The sequence below is a fragment of the Chionomys nivalis genome, chromosome 7 (genome assembly GCF_950005125.1).
Source record: "Chionomys nivalis chromosome 7, mChiNiv1.1, whole genome shotgun sequence".
Lineage (NCBI taxonomy): Eukaryota > Metazoa > Chordata > Mammalia > Rodentia > Cricetidae > Chionomys > Chionomys nivalis.
In genome coordinates, this window is record NC_080092.1 from 67910420 (window position 1) to 67930150 (window position 19731).

The following is a 19731-nucleotide window of genomic DNA, read 5'->3' on the forward strand; positions in this document are numbered from 1 at the left end:
AATTGCTGAGTTTTATTAAGATATTGGCAAAATTTCAACATACTCCTTACCTGAATAAACAGTTTTAATAAATAAAACATGAAAGATCACTTATGATTACAACTCAACTCAAAAGTGATCTGTAGAGTGGGTTTGTAAATCGTGACTTCACTCACTTCACTCCAGAGAGAATTCTTTCCAGAGAAATGTCATGAATAAGAGAAAGTTTGTCTCTCACCAAAGAGCACCTAGAGAGATTACAATGATGTATCTGCATTATCTAATACATCAAATATAATTAAAGTATTTCCTTTTTAAGAGCAGCTGCTGTGTCAGTGGAATCCCCTGCCCTCGCTCATGTTTCTAATTAGTAGAATAAATAGACTTGAACAGATAAAGTGCTGCTGAAGGATGCAATGGCATTTTTCCGGTCGCTTCTATTTGTCTGACTGCTATAATATTGGCTATCATTTGTTTTGAAGAAAAAAAAACATCTTTTCATAGATCAAAACAGAAGAGTGGGGGATTTTGTCTTTTATCCTGATTTTGAAAGGTGAAAACAAATCTTTTAGTAATTCGTGATCCAAAGAAAATTTTCCCAAACAAAGATTTAAACAAAACTGTAGTATCCTCTTTTGTAGCCTTGATGAAAAAACTCACTGAGTGAGCAAATTAAGTTTAAAAATTAAAATAATTTAGATCTTTTTCTCACAAAAGCCCAGCAAGCCTTTGATGGAGAGGAAGTTCCTGAAGCACAGCAGCTTATCTGCAACACTAAACTACATCCTTTTCGTCTGCCCCTTGGATGTTGCACTTGTTACTGGCACAGTGTTCTAACAATGAAGTGTGGTGGTCATGAAAATGCAGTGTTGATACTGTACCACTATAAATGTGGTCAGGGTTAGACTTAGTGTTGACATTGCTGACATTGTCCTTTGAAAAGATGTTGCTTTCACGGTGCCTCCTACTTAAATTAAATGCAACATGACTCTAAGTGTATTACTTCAAGGACAATGGATGGCACTTGTAGGTAAAGAAAAAGTATATACATGCTTTTTTCTGTTTGACCTCTGTTGTACAGACATAAATAGAATTAATAGCTCCAATATTTGGTGCTATAATGTTGCCAACTTCAGATAGCTTTCCCAATGTACATATCTAAAAAATAGTGAAAAAGGAAACCTTTGAAATTAGGGACTGATGCCCTTTGCAACTCACAGTGAATGTACAAGGAGTGGTACCCTCAGTTGGTGACTTGAAGTCTGCTTTCCTATCAGTACTACACTTTCTTGTCTATATTTGTTTTGCTATTTCCTACTGTAACAAAACTGGTTTAGCAAGCAAACAAGTTGATGCAGATCATGGTAACTGAAAAGGGGACACTGCCACTCTTTAAGGATCGAGTGTTGAACTTTCACCACCACTAAATTGCACAATGAAATAGAGGTACAAAACACATAATTCACAGACTATACCTCAGCATTTACAGTGAATATATATTGTATAGATACTTTTATATCTGTCTAATATTTTTACAATCACCAGATACACCATCATTAAATATAAGTTACAGAAATGTATAGATACCATTAGTTAGAGGGTTACTTATTGCTTACATTAGCAAGCAGCAAATGAGGGCAGAGGATTTGAACTGAAGGGAACTACTTCCTATCACCAGTGGCATTAAGGTTTAACACTGCATTTCACAAAGCACTGCTTCTCGTCTGGTTTATAGAACCAACAGCAGCATATATCAGGCCAATAACCACTACTTTAATATTATAGAATGTTATGTTAAAGGACTTACCGTACAAATGGTACCTAACTACCTTATAAATACGCACATTGTGAACAGATGAAGAGTTAGTTTTTACAGTATTGGATTATTAACTTGATCACACTAGAAGTACTTTTCTCTATTTTCTAGAGAGCTAATGACATGAGAAATGAAGTTAACACTGCTGTGTATCAGACCTACAGATCAGACCTTTCAAAAATGGGTCTTTTTGCCCCAGTTTCATCCCCCCATTTCTACCCCACCAATAAAAAGCCTATCACCTCATTTTTTTTTTCTTTTCTCCTTATTCTAATCGAAAACACTACCAATAGATAACCACTGAAATTCTTCTAAATGTACTTAGCTATTTTGGGCTATGATGTACACCTATGTTCTGCTGCCTCTGTTTTCTTGTTTGTTTAGAAATTTGGTTTGAAACTGTACTTGATGGGTTGTCAGCAAGATCTAGGCTTCAAAAAATGACAGACATGAGTGAGGTTCATCTATGGGGCAGGCTTCAGAAAGATGATGAAGTCCTAGTCCTGCTGAGGTGGAGCCACAGTTATTCCTTCTCAGCAGTGTGAGACTGGAGGGAAGAACCAATGACTCCAAGGTCAACAGAAAACAAATACTGAAAATCTTCACTTAGACTCAAAGCTTGAAAAATAAAAGCTGTAGGTTAACAGTTTAACCATTGCTGAAGAACAGCCAGGTTTTGGTCTTTAATGGTGTGATGTAGCTCTGCTGGTTCCTGTGATATGCTCCAATCATCCAAGACTGACATTGAGGATCTTAGTGCTCTATGGGTTGGAGAATGCGGCGTGTTATGTGGAGTTACACAAAACATGATTAGGCAGCGGCTGTGCCTCCACTGTGAGCAATGGGTCCAGCTAGGCTACTCCTGCCTGTTGGCCCGGATAGCCCATGGGTGATGGGGTGGGGAACATGGAAACATTCATGACTGAGATAAACCAGGCTGCTCACTGCACAAATCTGATAAGCGTGTTTGCTGTCTTTAGGTGAAGACATGTTTCTGGTTTGAAACTGTAGAAATGGCAAAAAGTAGATAATTTAAAACTGTAGCTATAATTTAAGTATTGGAATGAAAAGCACATGACCTGTCAGTGTGGTCTGAAGCAGGTGGCTGGGCTCTGGCTCGTCTTCCACTTAGAACTAAGCAGCCCTGGCCCTCGGTAATTTGCATTGTCCTGTACACATGGCCTCTGGGTTCTCACTCAGTCTCCTTCATACCAATTACTTCATTCCCTTGGGGAAAACCATTTTAGAGAAGTTAAAACTGTCATGCTTTCATTATTCAAACTACGTTTTATATTATAATAATATATGCCTTTGCTGTTTGTAAACTTCTTAAAAAGCAGAAAATAGAGAAGTGCTATTTTCACAACTCCTTTAAATGGAATTTGAGTCTTCTGTCGTACCTGCCCTCATCTCTTCACCACTTTTATTCCTGAGATGATGGTCCTGTGAGGAGCATCACAGGTGGCAGCCAACCGACAGGGGTCTCCTAAAATAAGTAACAAAACTCCACCAAAAGCACCATACAGGTTATGAAACTTTCAAATAATAACTAAAACCCTGTGAAATAGTTTAATTAAAAATATTCATAGTTGCCTTTCATTTTCTATGAAAAAAATGAATATTTTACTGCATACTGCCTTCAAGTCTGAGAAGATGACACTTTGGTACTGGTTCACTATCAGCAGTTAAGACCCATGTGGCTGTCTTTCACTCACCCAAACAATGTAATTCTGCACTGTTTCCTTTAGGTTAGGCACAGCAGACCAGATACCTGCAATTTCCATACCGTATATCCTGACTGGAATAACTTCCAAGCTTCCACTAGTGACATGAAGGGATGGTGGAGAGGGAGCTGTATGTAGGTGTAGACACATCACAGGGACCAGTTGTATGGTTTTGCTAGTGAACCCGCCAATACTTTTGTTTTTAAGATTGAAAACACTATTTTGAGTTTCCTAGAGATCTATGTACATTTAAGGATTGAGCCATCAATGGATTCATAATGAAGCACATGTACTTTAGAAATGTCTACCTTGTTTCTACTCTGAGAGTTGTGTTTTGAGAGAGCTAGCTAACCTACATTGAAGAAAAGTCTTATATTTTATAGCTCCAGGGAAGGTCTGGGCATGGAATATCATTACGCTTTCTAATCTTCATGTTTCTGCTATATCCTTCCCAACTATTTTCCCTCCATGGCAAAGAACTTCTTAACATCTTGTTTCTCTTCCCACTTCGAGTAAGTGAGGAGAGGCTAATGCCTATTTTGTGAGAAGGCTCTTGAGCAGCAAGAAATGAATAAAACTTTGGATTAAACCTGAATCCACGCTGCCTTTTGGAGTAGTGGTGGTGTAAATGATACAATCTAGACGCTGTTTTCCCCAGGGATTTGAACTGTTCATTTTCCAACCCAGAACAGACAGGAGACAAGCTCTCCATTCTGTATATCTGTTGCCCTGTTGAACCCAAATTAAAAGAAGCCAGAAACTCTCCAGCACCACTCCGTTCAGGCAATGACGACTTGACTGATTTTTCCTCCATTATTAGCTCATTAAGATCTGCTTTCTTTGGTGCACCCGGACCAATCATCTCAACTGGTGGCAAAAACTGGGTACTGTGAGGTTTGCTTGCTTCTATGTGTGTGAGATCTAGGTAGTCTGGGTCTTCCAGCACGTTGATTTGGGGCCCTGGGCTCAGGCTAGTTCTATCAGTGAATGAATCCACACGCCCCTCATAGCCTAGATCGGCTGGTGCTGAGCACTGGTGCTGAGGCCAAGGGCGTTTGCACTCTCCATGATTTTCCTTATCATCCCCACCATCTTCTTGCCCTCCTTGAAAAGAGTTGTCTGTCCACTCTGAGTCCTCACTAACATTTACAGCTTTGTTCATGTCCCTCAGGAATACCACAATAACAGTGATGTTATCACTTGACCCTGCATCACGTGCTGATGCTACTAATTTGTGGGCAACCATGCTGCTGTCTCCATTATTCTCTTTCAAGTGGTCAGACACAACCTTCACTGCCTCATCAGGGTTCACGGTATCATAGAAGCCATCACAGGCCAGAATGAGGTAGTCTTCAGTCCCATCCAAAACAGTTGAGGCAGAATCTGCATCTCCACAGATATATGGCTTATGTTCAGCATCTCCTGTGGGAATTAGAAGGGAAGGTCATCAGAAGGCAAGTGTGGCTCATTTAATGTTTAGAATGCCTATGGTCAATACTAGGATTAGTTGTAATTTAATGGGAAATTTTTATTTAAAAATTGTAATTGAAACACTTGAATTCTATGTTACTTGGATGTTGCTTATACTTTAATCCCAGTTTAAAAAATACAAGTGGAGGGCTCAATTCCACAGTTCCTGTATAGTCTCGACCTTGTGCCTCTGGCTATGGTTCAGGCTTTGTTGCTGTACTGAAAATATCACTCATGCACAGGAGAACTGCCGGTTCAGCAGAGTTGCTCTCTTACTGGTGATTAGACTTGGTTTGATTGCAACTTGAGAACATGGGGGTGGGCTGAGTTCTGGCTGTTTTTCTCATTAAAGAATTTCCTATCACTCTTCTGGAAATTATTAAGTAGGTTCATGTTGTGAACATGGAGAAAGGTTTGAGTTATAAGAGACTTAAAAACCAAATGTGACTTCCTAAAGCTAGGGAAATGGGTGGACCTTATCCACAGTCCCACACAAAGAGCTACGATATAGACTACTTGGTTTCTGGTGCACTCGGCTTCCCTTTGATGCTGTTTTATTTAATGACTGGAGAAGAGACAGGAAGCCCACAGTAAATGTCTTGTCTTTGGAGATGACCACCTGTGTTGACTGCTCACCCCTGACTGCATACACTTACTAACAACATAAGCAGACACAAGGCAGAGTTAGGAAGTGATGTCCAACACACTAGAAGCCTTGAGCCCACAGGTTTCTCTTCCGGCTGCTGAGATCACCCATCCTCTAGAGTGATTTCAAACTTGAAGATATAGACCTTACCAGATCCTGCATTGTTTAATTCTGTTTTTTCTTTAGACACTTGGAAGAGAGCCAGCTGTTGTCCTTAGCCACCAAACGGAAGTGAAGTAGCACCCTATAACTTAGTTTAGGACAACAGCACTGGTGTCAGGCTGCCAGCTCCTGCATTTGTTGTATACACAGCTCTCCTTAGTTACCACCTTCCTCGCCCTAGAGAGAAGACAGGCTGTGAAGCTTAGCTGGCACTGGTGAAGGACTGCCTGGATCAGGCTGCTCTGTAGACATGCCTAGGACTAGGAGGGATTTTTTTTAAATTGGGTTAATTGAAGTGAAAGGACTCAGCCCACTGTGGGTGGTACTATCCCCTGATTTCGGTCCTGGACTGACAAAGCCAGCTAAGTCCTTGACACATTTATACATTTACTTCCCTTTCTTCTTGACTCTGGGTATGATGTGAGCTGCTGGTTTAAGTTCATACTGCTGTGGTTTTGACCGTGATGGACTGTAACCCAGAATTGTGAGCTAAACTAGATCTGGTCAGGACATTTTATCACTGCAGCAGAAAGGAGGCTAGGATGGTGGTCTTACTATATAGTTCATTATAATTCTAGTATCTGGTGTCAGACATGTCAGATAGCCTCAAAACACTTCAATAGGAGTCCTGTGGATAAGCTGCAAACAGTGTGGACTATATGCTGTATCCAGCATGTTGAATAGCTAGATATTTACTGGATATAATTATTTAGGTTAATGTATTTTGGCTTTTGACTTTACATATTCCCAGCTTCACGCCTGTTCTCACTTGGATAACTCTAATCCACTATCTTGCCTACTTGAGTTTTTTTTGTTTTTTGTTTTAGCCAAGGTCTCATGCACAGAGCCCATGCTGGCCTCCAGCATGCTTTGTAGCCAAGGCTGCCCCTGAATGTCTCTTGCCTCCACCTCCCAGCAGCTGGAATTGTAAGTGTGCACCACCACTCTTGCCTCTTAAAAGCATGGCTTTGACTTCATTTCTTACTGTGATGTCCCAAGAGACTAGTGAAGCTCATCCTAACTTCTAAAGGTAAGAGCAGTACCCTCGCCAGTCCACTTTACTTCATTTCCCCTATTCTACCTGATAGAAATGCTATTTTCTCAACTCTGCTTCTAAAAATAAATGTGATCTGAGTTACACTGTTCCAGAAAAATCTCGTTAGTGCTAGCAATGAGAAGACTGGCACAACTGTTGCTTTAGAACAGAACAAACAAGATGTGCACAGAGGAGACAGATGCTGGTAGAGATGGCAGCATCCTGTTGTTTTCAGCCTCCTCTGTCCATATGCTAGAAAACGTACACACCTCTGTCAGCTTTGGCTCATACATGAAGGCTTCTGGGGTGAGGCAGTGGAGAAGCTGGAAGTGGAGCCGGACTGTCCCTTCACCCCTTCTCCTGTCCTGTGAGCCCCCAAATCCTCCTTATTCATCGACTCCTTAAGCCAGTTAAACTAGATCTTGGTAGATTCGTTAATTTCTTAAAAGAAAATTATAAGACTTTTTTTGACTTTTTTGAGAAAAATTTCCTCAATTTTTCTACAAACAAAACCAAAGGAAAAACCCATAGTCCCCACCACCACTACTTTTGGCATTGGGGTAAGGTAGAGTTGACCTCTATACCCTACCAGAGTCAGTTATTTTGTTCCCATCTCTCTGGAGCTCAGGCAAAGGACTCATTTTCGATGCTCTTCTACTTACTTACTCCTTTCTTTCTTTTCTTTTTTCTTTTCTTTTCTTTTCTTTTCTTTTTTCTGGCTTTTTGAGACAGGGTTTCTCTGTAGCTTTGAAGCCTGTCCTGGGGCTAGCTCTTGTAGACCAGGCTAACCTTGAACGCACAGAGATCCGCTTGCCTGTACCTCCCAAGTACTGGGATTAAAGGCGTGCGCCACCACCACCCGGCCCCTACTTACTCTCTTGCTGGGCTCTGCTCATATTCTGCCGCCTCACACAGGAATTGGGAACTGGGCTGGTACATTCCCAGTACCAAGACATTAACTTTCCAAGATCAGTAGCCTATATAGTGGCAGAGCCAAGATCCAAACCTAGACTGCGTGGCCACTGTGTTAGTTACCCTTAAGTCATGGGCCTCATCTTTACACAGTATATGTTTTCTGGGCAGTGTTACTCCTGCCTGTAGTTTTCAACATGTGTGGGTGCACACATGAGAGATAAAATGTTGTTGCCAAAATGGAATGAGTTACTAAATCCTTGCTCCAGCTCAATTTTCAGCTAAACTCCAGATCTGTATTTCCAAGTACGCTCAAAATCTCTTCTAAGACATCCCATCATTACCTAGAACTGAAAATATGTCCAACTGAACTCACCCCCTGCCAGCTGCTACTGCTCTATTACAAATACTTAGCGTCTTCCTACTCACAAGTCGGAAACCTGGAAGTTGGTTTTCCTTGTCCTTACATACTATCATCTGTCTCAACAGTCCGCCCTCCCCCGTGTCTCCCTTTTTAGATGTCCTCGTCGCCAGCAGTGCACCCACAGCCTTCTACTTGGTCCCCCAGCTGAGCTCTTCTACACTCGTCTGTATTCCACGTCGTCACTGCAAGTGCTTGAAAAGACACACCTGCATTTGTGGTCCCTGTGCTTATTCACCTGGGAAGTCCAGAATACTTAAGGTCAAATCTGAAGCCCATCACAGGCTGGCAGGAACACTTCTAATTGACCACTCCACTGTCTGTTCTTGCCTGCACTCATTGCTATTTCTTTTTTTTTTTTTTTTTTTTTTTTTGGTTTTTCGAGACAGGGTTTCTCTGTGGCTTTGGAGCCCGTCCTGGAACTAGCTCTGTAGACCAGGCTGGTCTCGAACTCACAGAGATCCGCCTGCCTCTGCCTCCCGAGTGCTGGGATTAAAGGCGTGCGCCACCATCGCCCGGCTACTCATTGCTATTTCTAAAACTATTTCTCTCCCTGGGGTTTCCCTCCCTAAATGTAGTATGTCACCCTATCCAACTGAAAAGTCATTTTATCTGTGATGTTGACCTTGTTTCATCTTAGGTTGTTTGTTACTCGAAGACATACCTACTCTGGTTTCACCTTGTGCTCTCTTTAGAGTCAGGGCCAGCATCTACTTTTTCTTATCTCCTGGCAAATACAGTCCGAAGGAAGAGGAAGGGGTCTTAAACACCTCTAGTTGTCAAAAATAATTGTATATATAAGAGTGTATTTTAGGCTTGCCAGGTGGTGGGGCGCACACCATTAATCCCAGCACTTGGGAGGCAGAGGCAGCCTGGTCTACAGAGCGAGTTTCAGTACTTGCTCCATAGATACTGAAAAACCCTGTCTCGAAAAACAAAACAAAAAACAAAAGTGTATTTTAAGGTCAAGATTTTCCCCCTTTTGGTCTTGTTCCAGAGTACCTAATAGCTCCCTCACTGTGAGGTAAAACTATTCTTCATGAGGTATTTATACTTATTAGCTCTCTATTTCTCATTCAGCTCCTAGTGCTCATATCTGGGGCACGTCACAGCTGGCCAGCAGCACCTTTTCAAAGAGTGGGAAGAACTTAAACAACTGATGAAACTAAACCAAATCTTTTAGGTTTCCTTGTTCTGGAATCTTTGGTAACGATAAACTAAATTTGATAATTAGATATGGACTTTGTGTATGCTAGCTCTATGTCCAGTTACTTGTTTGGGGAGGTAAAATTTAAGGGTTGTGGTATACATGCATATCTGCTTATCTACCCATGAAACACACACTTATTTTTCAAAAGCTGGCGATCCCAAACAGTCAGCTCTAAGCACACAGACAAGAGCAACACTGAGTGGATTCTGTAGGCTTCCATGTGAGTCTGTGTTGAGGAAGGAAGAACGCTGGGAAGCTGACAAAGGCAGGCACAGCCAATTCCTGAAGTCACACCTATAATTTTTTTTTTTTTGTTTTGTTTTTTTTGTTTTTCGAGACAGGGTTTCTCTGTGGCTTTGGAGCCTATCCTGGAACTAGCTCTGTAGACCAGGCTGGTCTCGAACTCACAGAGATCCGCCTGCCTCTGCCTCCCAAGTGCTGGGATTAAAGGCGTGCGCCACCATCGCCCGGCGCACACCTATAATTTTTATAGCCTTTTAAACAGACTGAGTTTTAGGGAGCCCAGTTCCTTTGGAAGCTTGTAAGGGCCAGGAGTGGACCTAGGTGGGTAGAGCCCTTGCCTAGAATGCATGAAGCCCTAGATTCGCTCCGTAGCATGGATGAGGAGAAAGGGAAGAAGAAAAAATAAACTTGAACACAGGATTATCTGACAAATTGTTTTTTCTGGGCCAGGTATGGTAGTACACACTTTGAATACCAGCGCTCCAGGCAGAGTCCAGTCTGGTCTACGTAGACACCCTCTCTCCAAAAAGATACAGTCCTTATTTAGAAAATAGTTTTGTATAAAAAGAGTTTTGTATAAAAAGTGTGTTGTTTCTAAGAGTTCTGCTCACGTCATTTTATAATTCACCAAAAAAGAAAGAGGTAAAGATAGAAACAATATGAAATTTGGAGAGACTTCCATTTTCTGGAAATACAGAATGAAACAAGCAGTATGGCTTCAAGTAGGTTTGTACACTAACCTGGAGGCCTCTACCAAAGGAATAGAACTGAGCATTCCTTGAGATTATATATATAATGTATAGATAGCCAGGTGTACTTAAATCATTAAAAAGCATCCAACTGTTATCTTAAACAGTAATGAACACTCTGAGCAGATAAGTTAGCATCTCAAGTTCCTTCATATCAAAGTTAACACATGGCAGAGAGGTAGAAGATTTTGGAGAAACAAAATTAATGTTTTTTTTCCTACCTATAGCTCTGGATACTGATAGACTTCCATTCACCCTCCAGGCACCAAACCAAACTACACAACCTCCAAGGGCCTCAATTCGCTGCTTTTCATCCTAGAGCAGTGCAATAAAAAGCAAATAATTGGATTCAGAATTTATTCATCCACTTTACAGTAAACAGATATACTGCCCATCCTCTCTGTGAAGAGGCTTTCTATATTTCTCCTTTAGGGGCATGGTATAGTTGCTGAGATCAAAGGCAGTAATAATAACTGCCTCTAGGACATGCTTGAGTAGAATGGACCATACATACCTCTCTGTCTGGCTTGTGTGGCTTCATTAGCTCGACAGCTTGACCCTTTCTTACAAGCATAACCTGGGAGTCGCCCACCCATGCCACGTGGAGCATGTTGCCTCTGATAAAAGTCACTACTCCTGTGGTCCCACATCGTAAGCTCTGAAAATAATTTAAGACCATAGTCAAAATAAAAAAACACCAAATTCTCATTCAGAAGCAATTTATAATTCATACAAGCTGCATTTGAGAGACAATTAGTAATGTGTTTCATATTACAAATTCATGTTTCTCGGAGCATTTTCTTTATTTGGAATTTTGAATCTTTTTATTTGTATTTTTAATACTTCCTGAAGTAAACACGCATTAATTTTGCTAAAAATAACAGCTTTATAGCTAAAACATATCTTCAAAACAAACTACTTTTGGTCACTAGTTGGGGAGGAGCTTCAGTTTTGTTTTATTTTTGAAATAAAGTCTCTCACTGTGTAGCTCTAACAGCCTGGAACTTGCTATATAGACCAGACCGGCCTCAAAATTACACAGGTCCACCTGCTTCTGTTGAGATTAAACATGTATAACACCATTCCTGCCTCAGAGAACTTGATGTGCATTTAGATACACAAATCCACTTGATCTGTGATACACTGGACAGGAATGATTATCAGGTTTGTTTTAAGTATAGATTTTTTAAGAACTGGGCTTGCAGCTGGAGAGAGACGGCTCAGTGATTAAGAGCACTGGCTTCTCTTCCAGAGGACCCGGGTTAGATTCACACCCCATATGGCAATGGCCACAACCATGTGTAACTCAGTCCCAAGAGATCTAATGCCCTCTTCTGGCCTTCATGGGCACTGCATGCATGTGGTGCACAGATATACAAATAGGCAAAAAAATTACTCATAAAATATAAATTAGTTAATTAATTTAAAAACTGGATCAGGTGAGAAGGTCAGAAGGTAACGGCCCTGCAAAACCTGATGACCATAGTTCAGCCTCTGACTCTCAATATGGTGGACATAAAGAACCATCTCCTGAAGTTGTCCTTCCCTCCACATGCATACCGTGGCATACACGCACAATACACGAATGTGTTTAAAAACATGGCATATTTGTGACTTGTCCAAGGACTGGTAATCTCTTTACTGTGCAGACACTTTAAGTCTTTGTTCTTCCTGGTTCACGATTAAATGCATTCCACCACCATCACCCCCTTTCTTTTAAAACTGGATCTGACTGTCACTGTGGCTAGCCTGGAACTCATGGAGAATCTTTTGCCTCTGCCTCCCAAGTGCTGGGACTAAAGGCGTGTGCTGTCCTTTCTTGTGTCGCTTTCTTTCTCTCCTTTCCCCTACCCCCGCTTTTTGTATATCAAGACAGGGTTTCTCTGTGAAATAGCTCTGGCTGTCCTAGAACTCACTCTGTAGACCAGGCTGACCTTAAGCACAACAGAGATCCACCTGCCTCTGCCTCCCAAGTGCTGGGATTAAAGGCGCGCACAATCACTTCCAGGCAGCCTTAGTCCTTTTTGTTTCTGACCTACTGGGTTGTCAGTGAGGTGATGTAGTTGTTGTGTGTGTTTGTGTACACAAAGTATTTTCTTAGTACAAAAGAAATGTCCCCAGTCTCTGGATATCATGGAGCCGAGACAGCATATAGTCACTGAAGAAGATGCTTATATACCTTTAAAAACAAAAACCAGAACAATCTTCCCCACAGTATTTTTAGGGAGCTTTGATTGGAAACACTGCATAGAGAACTAACAGCCTGGGGTTTCGCTGCAATAGCTACCACAGTACTTAAAGCTCTTGATCCTGCTGTACTAAAATGACATCTCCATTTGACATGAGTCACCACCAAATGAGCATGAGTCTGTTACTAAGGACCTGGCCCAAATTAGAACGAGTGCGTCAGGGTGGTGAAGGGCTTCTTCTATCCAATGAGAAAAACAACTTTTCTTTTTCCCTATATAGGAAAAGTTTGTTATAAATCCTCACCCACCAATAAAATGTCTTCCCACACAGAATGTTGAAAAGCTCAGCCCTCTGGAACACAGGATAAAGACACTTCAGTGCATATGCCCTGGAGAGAACAGGAGGGGGGAGGGCTGCTCACAATAGTAATAGCTACTCCCCAGCAGTAAGGAGCACATGGAGGCACAAGAAGGAGAGAAGCGACTTCTGAAAGGACCCTGAATTATGTGGAGAACTCTGACAGGACGGAGATGGTACCACTGACAGAGCAAGCAAGGGAAGCACGGTCAGGACGTAGGAAACAACACGTAAGTTTAGGAAAAAGACAGAATGACCAACCAGTGCTCACACTGCTGAATACAGGCCGCCCCCGCCCCCAAGGCTCACAGTGTCCCTCCACAGAGGCAGGGCTAAGGAAAGGGCCGAGTCCACTGGGATCCTGTTGTGCAGCCCTAGCTCTACCTGTGGATCCTAGTTGTTACTATAGTAATTTGTGTATTAAACCAAGCTTAGGGCTCAAGGTAGATACTTCTCTTGCTTGTTGCCAAATAGTTCTGGATTCTTCATTAATTTTAAGCCTCACTATTGCTTTGCAGCATAATTGCAAGATCAGGGAAATGGGATCAAATAATTAATTTTCTGGTCTTTTCCTTTTAAAAGTTCACATTTGAGTCATGTGGTAGAAGTGTTAACTTGTTGTGCATATCTTAATATATAATTAGTTTGAAAAGTTAAAAAAGTGCCTTTTTCTCTTGGCCCTCCCCAGCTTAAAATCCAACATGGAGTACTAAATTATGTTTCATTGCACAGCATGATGTACATATGGGTTTTTGTTTGTTTTACTTTTAGACTTTAATACAGAACCCCTCAATTTCATTCCAAGTAAAGTGCTTAGGTCTGACCAGCCTTAGCAATATAGGACATGAGTTCTGTCTTCTCTTCTTATTAAGAAGAAATCAGTTGTAGGATCATCTAAGGACTCTCCGAGCTCTCCATCGGAAATGTTCCCTGGAGACAGATGCACGGTGACCACTGCCTGCTCATGCAGAAGGAATGGATGGAAGTCATCCCAGTTTCTGTTTCCTTCGTAAAACTATTGTTTTCAATCCATCAGGTCCAGGCTCGAAGCTAACAGGTAGTAGGGAAAAAAGAAGCAATACTCACCTGCCAAATCTAGCAGCAATTCTAGAAAGGGGCCAGACAGCCACAGAATGAGTTTCCTTTACAGTAAGTGTTTCATTGTGTCCCACAAAATTATTCCTCAGGAGAGATCTGGGTTTAGAATTGAGCAGAGTCCAACAAGTAGTTCAAGTAAGTGTGTGTGTGTGTGTGTGTGTGTGTGTGTGTACATACAGTTTAGATAATGTGTACCCAGAAAGAGAAAAGGCCAAAGTGTGTGTGTACAGTTTAGATAATGTGTACCCAGAAAGAGAAAAGGCCAAAGTGTGTGTGTGTGTGTGTGTGTATACAGTTTAGATAATATGTACCCATAAAGAGAAAAGGCCAAAGTGCCCTTCAGCCAGAGACTAGATTGAACTCAGCTGGTGCACTTCTAGCTGGTGTTCACAAGGACGTGGGCATACCTCCCTGGCTGCCTTCTGCACAAACCGCTCATCTGTGACACGGAAGGCCCGGCAGAGAGCCTCAGCGGGATCATGGGGGAACATCTCCTGGCGCACTAAGTTAACATGTAGGTGAACGGAGGCATAAATGGCAGCGTCTACTCCCCCGTGGCCATCAAACACTGCGAAGTAAGCTTGTTCCTCCTGGTCCTGTCAATAAAGACACAAAGCAGTCAAGGAATGGGGCACAGTGCCATCCAAAGGAGCTGATGCCCTGGATATGTCCATCCTCTACTGTGTCATTCAGATAAGGAGACTGATGTTTCCCTTTGCTGACGCGCCTGATGAGCTGCGGCAAGCTGCGCTGCTAGGGCACTGTTTACACAGCGCCCTGGAACACATCATGCCCAGTAGTGCAAGCGGAGGGCCCTTCCTGTGAAACTTGTGTACCATGGAAACACCCACATGCATTTGCTTCAGAACCATAGTTAGAGGTTGGGAGGAGGAAAAGGAAAGAAGGTATGAGAAAAAGTGAGCAAAAGCTGTTCCAGATAGAGTACTTTTTTCAAAATACCAGAGAACAATAAAAAATAATTAGCTTTCCAGCACAAGACCAGTTGTGTGCAGGGTATCTAAACTACATGGCGATACAGACATCCTACACCATTCCTGGTCACATTGAGTTCCTACCATAAATGAGTCTCTAAATTTGTTAGCCAATCTTGAACTACGTATCAGATGCCCAAGTACCCTGTGTGGCTGGCACCTTTGCTTCAGCGCCAATCTAAGCTTCAGCGTCTCATTTCTCAGAAAGGCCGGCTGCCAGCAGTGGCCCTTCTCCCATCTGTTGTGTCTTGAGTTCACTCTCCAAGTGCCAGATAGTTGGCCGCTCTTCATTTTCAGCTCGGATGTTTGAGTCTTAGCTCTGTTGGTAATCTGCGAGTCGCTCAAGTTTCATGGTTACTAAGTTCCCTTGAGGCAGCGGTAGCTAATCTACATTTTTTTCCTTGGGAGTCTGGGTTCTGTCATCCTGAACCAATCTTTTCTTTGGGGAATGTTTTTGCTTGCTTGCTTTAGGTTTTTTATTTTGTTTTTTGTTTTCTTATTTTATTTGTTTTATTTTTTGGTTTTTCGAGACAGGGTTTCTCGTAGCTTTGGAGCCTGTCCTGGAACTAGCTCTTGTAGACCAGGCTGTCCTCAAACTCCCAGAGATCTGCCTGCCTCTGCCTCCCGAGTGCTGGGATTAAAGGTGTGCGCCACCACCGCCCGGCATGTTTTCTTGTTATTTTTATTTTGTTTTTACCTATTTATTATTTTTGCGGTAGTGTCACGTAGCCCAGGTTGGACGCAGATGTTCTGAGTAGACGCCTCATTCTCCTGTCCACCTTCACACCTGTGTCTCTGTGCTTTGGAAATGGCTCTAGTGCAGCACTGCCTCTAGCTGTCCTGAGAATGGTGACATTCACACATGGTGACGCCCTGTCACTTACAGGCACTGCCTCTAGTGTGTCTTGCATTTCTAGCAGAACAGTCTATGGTACCATCGAAGACTGACAAAGCAGAATTGTCTAAAAATAAATCCTGACACTTAGAATTTATATCTGGACTAAAGTAGTACACAGTTCTCAGCAACTCAGTGTAACAGAAGAAGAAACAGCAGCCAGGAGGGGTCTTGGCGAAGGGAGCATAAAGTCAGGGCTGTCACATTGGTTGTGGAATCTCAGCATGCATGATGCTGTATGTTTCACTGCACAAACTTTCTTTTAAAGCAGTGTAGTTTCTTAAAGCAAAAAATAATGATAATTTATTAAAATAAAACGAATGCCACTGTAACCGCACTATCATTATCTATACATATCATTTATCTGTATCTCTATACATTGGTGGCTGGGTTTTGTTTTGGTGATGGTGATTATTGGGACTTTGGGTATGTGAGATAAACATTCTACATCTGGGTGTGAGTGTGTGCTTTGGTTTTTTACACAGGGTTTTGCCTTGTAGTTATTCCCCTGCCTCAGCCTCTAAAGTCCTGGATTACAGGTGTACACCACCACACCTGGCTCTGGTAGGGTTTTTTTGTTTGTTTTGGTTTGGTTTTTCGAAACAGAGTTTCTCTGTAGCTTTGGAGCCTGTCCTGGAACTAGCTCTTGTAGACCAGGCTGGCCTCGAACTCACAGAGATTCTCCTGCCTCTGCCTCCCGAGTGCTGGGATTAAAGGCGTGCGCCACCACTGCCTGGCTGGCTCTGCATTTTTAAAGTAAGGATCACACTATATTTGAAATTTTATGTCCTGCTCTATGTCATTAACATTTCTGCATGTTATTCAAAGACATTGTCTTGAATAGATTGAGATACATTTCCTTTAATGATTTTTAGATCATTTCTGATTTTTATTAATGTTGAAACACTTATCAAACACATACTTAAGACTGCTGTATTTCCATTGTGATGAAGAATTTTAAATGAAATAAAGTTATCAGATCAAGGGTATGAGAATTTGTAAACACTAAATAATCATAGCTCAGTAGGCTTCAGTCCCTGCTTTGGTGCATCAAGGTGGCTCTTTCCGAGATAGGCCTCTGCCTGTTTTTTACATTTGGAGACAAATGAAAACCGGCCAGGTCAACATCCTGAACAGCATCCTTCAGTAGGTGTAGTCTATGGGGACTGTTTAGAGGGAGCCTTTGGGTCACATTTGCACAGACAGCACCAGGAGCACAGATGGAAACGCAGAAAGGCTGCTGTCTTTCTAAGCCCCAGCTGCTAACCTGCATTGCTCTTTAGCCCTTGGCAGTCCATGAAGTTTAAAGTTAGTAGCTACGTGAAGGAAATATTATGCTGGGTATAAATCACTACACCGCAATTTTCAAGTTATAGACTTAGAAGAAAGAAAGGGTGAGTGACAGCAGAGGAGGCACGCCCACCTTTGTTTGCATTAGCATAATGCGCTCACTAGAAAAGGAGACGACAGCAAGAACGTGGTTATTAAGTTGACACGGCTCATATGGATCTAATCTGTCAGTCACAGAGACTTGTGGAATGTAATTCCAACTACTTCCTACCTCAGAGACCCAGATTTTAAAAAGAAAATCACATGTACTCAAGTTGTCTCAGCCTTAAATTTATTCTTTTATGTTGTGTTTTTTGTTGCTTCAGCAACATGGTGTTGTTCTGAGAATCCACTAAGTCACTTGACTTTACTACAGAAATATTCTCCTTTTAAAAACTGTATTTCAGTATAATGGTTTTCTTTGGTTGCTAATAAAATGCTTTAGAAGCTTCCAAAGAGACTGGTAACTCCCATGGTTTTTCAGACCCAGGCCAGCTGGCCTTGGTGAGTTCCTGATAGAACATCCCCATTGTCTCAGTGTGTGGGTGCACCCCTCGCGGTCCTGAGTTCCTTGCTCGTGCTCTGTCTCCTGCTCTTGATTTGGACCTTGAGATTTCAGTCCGGTGCTCCAATGTGGGTCTTTGTCTCTGTCTCCTTTCATCGCCTAAATGTTTTTCTTTGGGTTCACCTTCTTAATTAGCTTCTCTAGGATCACGCATAATAGGCTCAACGTCCCCTATTCATGGCTAGAAACCAAATATGAGTGAGTACATCCCCTGTTCCTCTTTTTGGATCTGGCTCACCTCACTCAGGATAATGTTTTCTATTTCCGTCCATTTGCCTGCAAAATTCAGGAAGTCATTGTTTTTTACTGCTGAGTAGTACTCTAATATGTATATATTCCATACTTTCTTCATCCATTCTTCCATTGAAGGGCATCTAGGCTGTTTCCAGGTTCTGGCTATTACAAACAATGCTGCTATGAACATAGTTGAGCATATACTTTTGTTGTATGATAGGGCATTTCTTGGGTATATTCCCAAGAGTGGTATTGCTGGGTCCAGGGGTAGGTGGATCCCGAAATTCCTGAGAAACCGCCATACTGTTTTCCAAAGTGGTTGCACAAGTTTGCATTCCCCGGATTACTCTTAGGGATGATGAGGGAGGGGGACTTGATGGGGGAGGGGGAGGGAAATGGGAGGTGGTGGCGGGAAGAAGGCAGAAATTTTTAATAAATAAATAAATAAATTTAAAAAAAAAGAGAGACTGGTAACTTCCCTTGCTTTCCTGGATAGGAACTGGCTGGCTGTCCAGAAGAGGTTTTTACTCTCCCAATTTTGAACCATGTGAGCCTATTAAAAATAACATAATGTTCCCGGTTTGGAATGATCTGAACTTACTCAAATAACAAACAGTTCTATTTTCTAATGCAGTCCACCTCCCTCCGTCCGGCGAGTGACGGACCGTGTTGCACCAGCTCCCAGAATGCCCTTTACCTCCAGGTTGAAGAGCATATTAAAGTCAGGGATGCAGACATGCTTGTCCTCCATTTTCCTTCGCATGTTTTTGATGGCATGAATTGATGTTTCATAATAAATCTGAGGCCTCCTGCGCAGAGGGAAGTCCTTAACCCAGCTACAGCAAATCTCGTGTAGTTTACTGAAGACAGAACGGGCCAGTTTCACTGTCTCGATTTCTGTGAAGGAAACAGACCCCTGGTAAGAGCCATGTAACACTGCTTTCCTCTCCCCTGCTTGGGAAGGACAGAAGCAGCCACCCCAGCTGTGTCCTCCTGAACTCAAGGAAAGGAACATTGCTTCTGAAGAGAAGAAATAACAGTCTGCCAGCTGCCCCCAAGGTCACCCCCTGGCAGGGGACCTCCAGTCAGGCCAGGCTTGCTCAGTGTGATCTCCAGCCCTCTGCCCTCTAGGCCAGAGCAGCCTTCACTGGACGCTGCCGTGGTTATCACATGGAGAGCCAAGCCTTCTAGGCTTCGAAGAACGACCGAGAAACATGAGTGCTGGCTACGCAGCCACCGGAGTGGGAAAGACGCATGAGGACAGCTGGCAGACTGACGGCTCGCTCACACTTCCTCTTCCTGATCTCCTCTTATGTCTTCTCTCTAGTGAACAGACCCTCATTTGGAACTGAGTTACATATTTTCTTTGATATATTTATTATTATTAAAGTTTTAAGCAGTAGTTTAGCCAATGGAGTAACTAAGGTGTTAAAGGTGTGTTTACTCTGGAGGACAACCTGAATTCTCTCTGTGTGTACTGTGGGGGTCTTCACCTAAGTGCACTACTTTGAATTTTTTAAAAATATTATTATTAGGGACTCATTATGTAGCCCTGGCTGTTCTGGAACTCACTCTATAGACCAGGTTAACCTGACTCTACCTCTGGAGTGCTAGGATTAAAGGCTTTATTTTCAATTGCTTATTTATTTATTTAGCCAAAGTCTTGCTAGGTAGCTCAAGCTGGCCTTGGCTTTGAATAAGTG

At 42.3% G+C, this 19731-nt stretch overlaps 1 protein-coding gene across 1 annotated transcript in view; it reads right to left on the reverse strand.

Moving 5' to 3' along the window:
• Positions 1 to 19731, reverse strand: part of Ppm1e (protein phosphatase, Mg2+/Mn2+ dependent 1E) — a 147173-nt gene continuing 127442 nt past the window's right edge. Inside the window, exons 3-7 of the mRNA XM_057775895.1 lie at positions 18726 to 18925; positions 14421 to 14609; positions 10883 to 11026; positions 10590 to 10683; positions 1 to 4941 (exon numbers count right to left, since the gene is read on the reverse strand). Of these exons, the coding sequence (XP_057631878.1) occupies positions 3890 to 4941; positions 10590 to 10683; positions 10883 to 11026; positions 14421 to 14609; positions 18726 to 18925 (1679 nt within the window). The 3' untranslated portion in view covers positions 1 to 3889. The remainder of the gene's footprint in view (positions 4942 to 10589; positions 10684 to 10882; positions 11027 to 14420; positions 14610 to 18725; positions 18926 to 19731) is intronic.